At 41.5% G+C, this 6,000-nt stretch overlaps 1 protein-coding gene across 1 annotated transcript; it reads right to left on the bottom strand.

Moving 5' to 3' along the window:
* Positions 1–235: 235 nt before the first annotated feature.
* Positions 236–1,990, bottom strand: LOC147521480 (uncharacterized). Its single transcript, XM_086565781.1, has one exon. The coding sequence runs from the start codon at positions 1,988–1,990 to the stop codon at positions 236–238; it is 1,755 nt and encodes a 584-aa protein (XP_086421907.1).
* Positions 1,991–6,000: the final 4,010 nt, after the last annotated feature.

Raw genomic sequence — 6,000 nt, 5'->3', positions numbered from 1 at the left:
AACCTGTGACACGCAAACTCGGGATCCAATCCAATCAAGTCCTCAATCGACCACGCAAAAACATCGATGTTCTCTGTTAACAACTCAACTAACTTTGCCTTTCAACTCTCTGGCCACTCGGCCCCAACAGACACCAGTTTCTCCTCTTCCCCTCACATTGATTCGCGGCAGCGATCGCCGTCAAGGTCTTTTGTCCCACAGACCCATCTCCCTTAGCCATCGCAGTCTGTAATTGCTATGCTGGGGACTCGCTTTCCCCCTCCACTTCCTTCTCCGGTGCGCGGGTCAATTCTTTAACCACCACCTGGTGAATATTTTGAGCTGCGACCTGATCCCCTCTTATTTCATACGTTCCCCCGTTAGTCGGAAAGCGGATCACCTGGTAGTATGTGGATGGAATCGCTTTCATTTCGTGGATCCATCTTCTCCCCAAAATTGCATTATACTGTGAAGCGGCGTCCACTATCATGAAACGAGTGAATACCGTCACCGGTCCCGCCGTTACTGGTAATAATAATTCCCCCATGGGCTCGGTTCGGCTGCCATTAAATCCAAACAAATTTGTTCTTGGGGGTTTCATCTGCCTCTGTTCGATGCACATTTCCTCCATCGCGCCTTTAAATAACAAATCTACTGAACTCCCACAATATATCAAAACCCTCTTCACCATATAATTACCCACTGCTACCGTAATCACCAATGCATCCGTGTGCAGGCGATTCTTCGCTTCGGATGGGGTGAACTCTATCCTTCCATCGCCTAGGGCGTTCCCTGGCACTGGTCGCGGAACACACGAAACCTCATTTATCTGCTGTAAGCTGGCAGTTCTCCGCACCTTATCCCTGTGTGCATTCCTCCCCATTGTCTCCCCACTATATATGACATTGATTGTTCCTAATATTCTGGCCACGGCTGGTGCTCTGTCCACTGGGTGTATCTCCTTGATAAATTCCCTTAACAATCCTTTCTCTACCATTCTTTCTATCAACCATCGCAGTGCGAAACACTCATTTGTAGTATGATTTCGGATCTGATGGTAAGTACAAAATGGTTTATCTTCTATCTCCCTGGGTATGCTTCGCGGACCTTCATAATGCTGCATCCCTTTAATCAGTGGCAAGATTTCGTCCAATGGTTTGTTCAACGGTGTGGACTCTACATCGCGATATGGTTTTCGTTCGCGGATCTCCCTCCTAACTTGATCTCTGCCTCTCTCCGATTTGCGGGCCGCCTCTCTATAGGCTCCCCCTTCTCTTATCGCAGCCTTTCCTTTGTCTTTCCGGTCTTCCTGTTCTACACTCTGTATTGACTTCTCTGACTTCCTCGGCTCCTTAGCATTTCTCTGCAACATATCCTCATAGCGGATGTACTTCTCCACTTTTGGATACAGCGCATGCAACGTTGTAACCTCGATTTTGGATACAGATTCGTGGACTCTAGTTCCCGGCTTCAGTCTATGCTGGAAAGCAATGACTGCGGTGTGCTCGTCCATACTTTCCACCCTGAGGGTCTCCTCCTTGAATCTACACAAGAATTCCCTGAGTGTCTCGCCGGACTTCTGTTTGACGTTAAATAGATCCGCAATATCCACTACCCTTCGTTTCTGATGGATAAAATGGTCTACAAATGCTTGCTCCAACTCCTCGAACTTGGTTATACTCCGCGATGCCAACCTATAATACCAGTCTGACGCTCCACCCTTCAAACTGGCGGGAAACATCATGCAACGGAGCCCATCATATTTAATCTCTTGCCACAACGGCATCTGTTGCCTGAAATGGTGCAAGTGGTCCGCAGGATCCCCCTTCCCGTCGTATCTCTCGAATCTTGGTTGCGCGAATCGCTTGGGCACCTCGGCGTTCCAGACTGCATCGGCTAGCGGATTCTGATTGAGTCCAGCCACCACCTTCTTCACCACCACTTGACTTTCCCTCTCCGCCACCCGATTCATTTCTCTGTCTTTCTCGATCATCGCTTGGACCATCTCCATGGTAATGCCTTCCCCCGTATCGCCTTGTGGTTTATGACGCACTTCCTTATGCTGGCCTTCTACTTCACTATTTTCTGGCTCCCTTATCTCCTCCTCCCCGTGGATTCCCTTTCTCTCCTCGGACTCTCATTCTCATTTCTCAACCTTCCTATCTCTTCCTCAGAATAACTGGTTGCTTCCCCCAACCTCGGGGAACTTCCTCTTCCAACTCCTCCATCCCTCCATTTCCACACTCTGGTTTCATCAACCCCTCGGTCCTCACTTTTTGGGTCTCCCTCTTGTTTTCTTAGCTATGGTTGCCATCTTCACACCTTCTTCTTATCAATCACTTGATCGTATGCTTTCCTCTCGTTCCCCACAGACGGCGCCAAATGTGTTGTCCATAATTACAACCTATAAACTCCTCTCTCTCTTCTCTCGTCCTTTTTTCTCTTTCTCATCCCTCCTCTTTATATACTTCCTAACCGCCCTCTTTCTTTAACCACTCCCATCTTCTCTAACCGTTCTTCTGTTTCCATGATCTCCTTACATGCCCCACGTCCTGGAACCGCCCCCACAATCTCTCCTCGAGATCGTGTCTTGGCTCGTGCTCTCGACTCTTTCTTTCCCTATCCAACATCTCCCTCAAATCATAGTAACTCCACTGATCTCCTCGCACTTCCAGAGTCCGCGGCCTTCACATTATTCGCGGACTATACCCCGTGCTCATTCGTCTTCTTCCGTTATGTTGCCCCAGCCCCGAACACACCAGTCGTCTTAGTAGTCATATATTAGGCTGATACAACTTTGTAACACTTTTTTACCATTGGTAAATTGCCTACGCTATGTAAGCATTGCGAATGTTGATAAGTGTTGCTTTAATTCGGAGGAATTTCAATAATTAATTGCTAACGCTTTCAAATTAGAGCAAACCGTAGGGTAAGTGTTAGAAACTTAAAATTTTAGGCGAAAGAGGGAAACAAAATAAAATCGCACTCGTTATTTCGTCGAAACATAAAGGACATAAAACACAACCTCTCTCTCTCCTCTCCCTATCATTGCCGCTATCCTCTCTATCTCTATCTCCCACTCCCTTCTCTTCTCTCAAAGTTTTAATCTTTTTGGCCTCCAAGTATGATAATGCTGTTTTTGTAACTCAAAGTTTTTATCTTTTTGTTGGGCTTGCTTAAATTTTGACTTTATTGAAGTCCCTTTGCATGATGTGATGGATGTACGATTGTGATTGTGTTTAAGCTGCTTTGTAGATGTTGGTGTCGCATTGATTAGCATAATTAACCTTAGTTGATTATTTTGATGCAAGAAAGTTTGTTTAAGGAGATGGAATGGTAACCAAATTTAAGTGAAATGACCTGCAAGTTCATTATGTTATGAAGTGAAAAGTATAGTGTCAACAAAGGAGTGGATAGTTGATAGGTCATAATATTTGTATTTGTGAAATCATCTCTCGATTGTTTAATTATGTTTTCCACCATCACTCCTTAAATTTTTAATTTATGTACCGAGATGATGAAACATTATTGGCTTATCCAAATAACTGAAATCTTATAAGCGTGTTTATCTTGACTAGGGACGAAAACTGAAAAAAAAATATTTAAAAACGAATAACAATGCACTTATGTAGTATAAAAATTTAAGTTAGAAAGAACCAGTTGGACACCAAACATACTCACCTTGTTAAATTGGTAGTTGTGTGAGTGAATTTTGGAAGTTGTTGATATTCCATATTCCTGTGTAGATTTTCCCACAAAAAAAAACCAAATAAAGTTCAAAGCTTTGATTTATTTTTTTTTCTCATTATACATATTAAATTTCAAAGCTTTGATTTCGGCTTTAGGTTTGGGTTTGGGATTTTGATTTTTAGGTTATCGCCCACCACCAGAAAACCGTCGACTTTGATTATGGGCTTAACTTTTTGTTTTGTTGAAATTGTGATTTGTTTTTAATCGATAAAAAAAATATGTGTTTTATTGTAGTAAATGATTTCTCTAGTATTTGAATGATTGATGGACTAGGGTTTCACCTTTACTAATTAATCTTTTGTTTTACATTATTTATAAACTTGAACCTTTGCCAGTTTACGTTTTAGGCTGCGAGTGCTCTACTTCTAAGAACTAATATTCTTTTTGTATGTTTGCAGACAAGTCTGTGTAGGTGAATACAGGTACATGAACATCTTTCTATTATTTGCATATTATCATTATATTAAAACTTTCTTTTGTGGTTGCATATTCTCTTTTGTTATGTTGCTTGTCAAGGATGTCTTTGTAGATTTTAGTGGCTGGAATTTGGCTTAATTGTGTCTTTGATTACTCTGTAGAATTAGTTTTGATTCCTTGCCTTGTTGATACTCACTTAATTCGTTTGAAGGGTACTTTTAAGGCTAAGAAGTTTCATGTATTTATACACTTGTGGATCAATGTATACTTGTTTTATGTATCCCTAGGAGTTAATTGGTAGTGTACACACCAATTACGTAGTTAATTAAGTCTATTTATAGTTATTCCTTTAATATCATAGACTTATCTAGAATTTCGAGAATACTAGTGTTGCTTGCTACCTAGGCCAGCTGCACTGAACCAACTTAGAGCTTACTTTTGATGTAGTTGGAGTCAAATTTAGGATTCAACGACTTACGCAAAAGCCTTAGATCAAAAGTAAGGCTTTTTCATAAGTCGTTGAATCCTAAATTACATAATGTGCTTGTTAAACCCCCCCACATGTCTAATTTTTTAGAAAGAGTGGATGAATTAATTGAACAGATTTGGAGATGTGTACAAACGAGGGGTGGCTGATTTCATTCAATTTCCGACTGTGAACAACCGCGGCTTGACCACGTGTCCTTGTCCTTGTAGAGAATGCCAAAATGGAAAAAGCTTTGTGTTTGGTACAATCTCTAGACATTTGATCAGGTACGGGATGGATAAGAATTATCGTATATGGGTTTTACATGGTGAGAACCCATGTACGGATCGATGGTGGAGGCAGTGACATAAGAATAAAACACTGAGACTGAAGGGCTTGGGATAGGGAATTTTGTTGAGGCTTCTTATGGAGTGTATGAAGTAGTTGCAGGTGATTTGAATGAGGATGAAGAAAATAATATGGGGGATTTTGAACCACCACCTGTTCTTGAACCTTATTTGGGGAAGAGATACAATGAATACAAGAATATGGCATAACAAAAGTTATACCCTTCATGTGAGGCTTTTGTTACTACACTTTCGGCAATTGTTGACCTTCATAACTTGAAAAAAAAATATGGTTGGTCGGGAACTAGTGTGTCTGCACTTTTGTCCCTTTTGAGGATATGGTTCCCATAAGGAATCACTTTGCCATCAAAGTACCCTGTAATGAAAACAATGCCGAAAGATCTAGGAATGAAAGCAACAAGTATTGATGCATGTGAGAACAATTGTATGTTATACTGAAAAGATGATGCTAATTTAACGGAATGTCGTTAGTGTAAAACACCTAGATACAAAGTGAAAGAAGGAAAGATAGGTAAGAAAGAAACAAAATAGTTGAATAAAGTTTTGAGACATTTTCCTTTGATTCCAAGGCTCAAGAGGTTGTACACTATCCCATGGATAGCGAACGAAATAACATGGCACGACTGAGCTACACCTTATTGGGATCATATGTGACATCCTATCGACTCAATCCAGTGGAAAACATGTAAAAAAAGTTGCCCTAATTTTGCTCAGGAAGGGCATAATGTTTGGCTTGGAATTGCAACTGATGGTTTCAATCCCCGTGGAATACAATCCACTAGCTATTTGTTGGCCTGTTTACTTGCTTGGTACCTTATAATCTCCCCACTTCATTATGTATGAAACCAGAGTTCCAAATGATGTGTTTGCTGATACCTGGGCGGAAGGCACCAAGTCAAGATATCGACGTTTTTCTCTAGCCATTGTATGAGGAGTTGGAAACAGTTGTGGAAGGAAGGGGTGCTGGCTTATGACATGCATAAAAAACAGCGTTTTACCTTGAGAGTTGTGCTAATGTGG

The sequence above is a fragment of the Coptis chinensis genome, chromosome 1, assembly GCF_015680905.1.
Source record: "Coptis chinensis isolate HL-2020 chromosome 1, ASM1568090v1, whole genome shotgun sequence".
Taxonomy (NCBI): Eukaryota; Viridiplantae; Streptophyta; class Magnoliopsida; order Ranunculales; family Ranunculaceae; genus Coptis; species Coptis chinensis.
The sequence above is the reverse complement of the archived record's forward strand: the minus strand, read 5'-3'. Positions and strand labels throughout refer to the sequence as shown.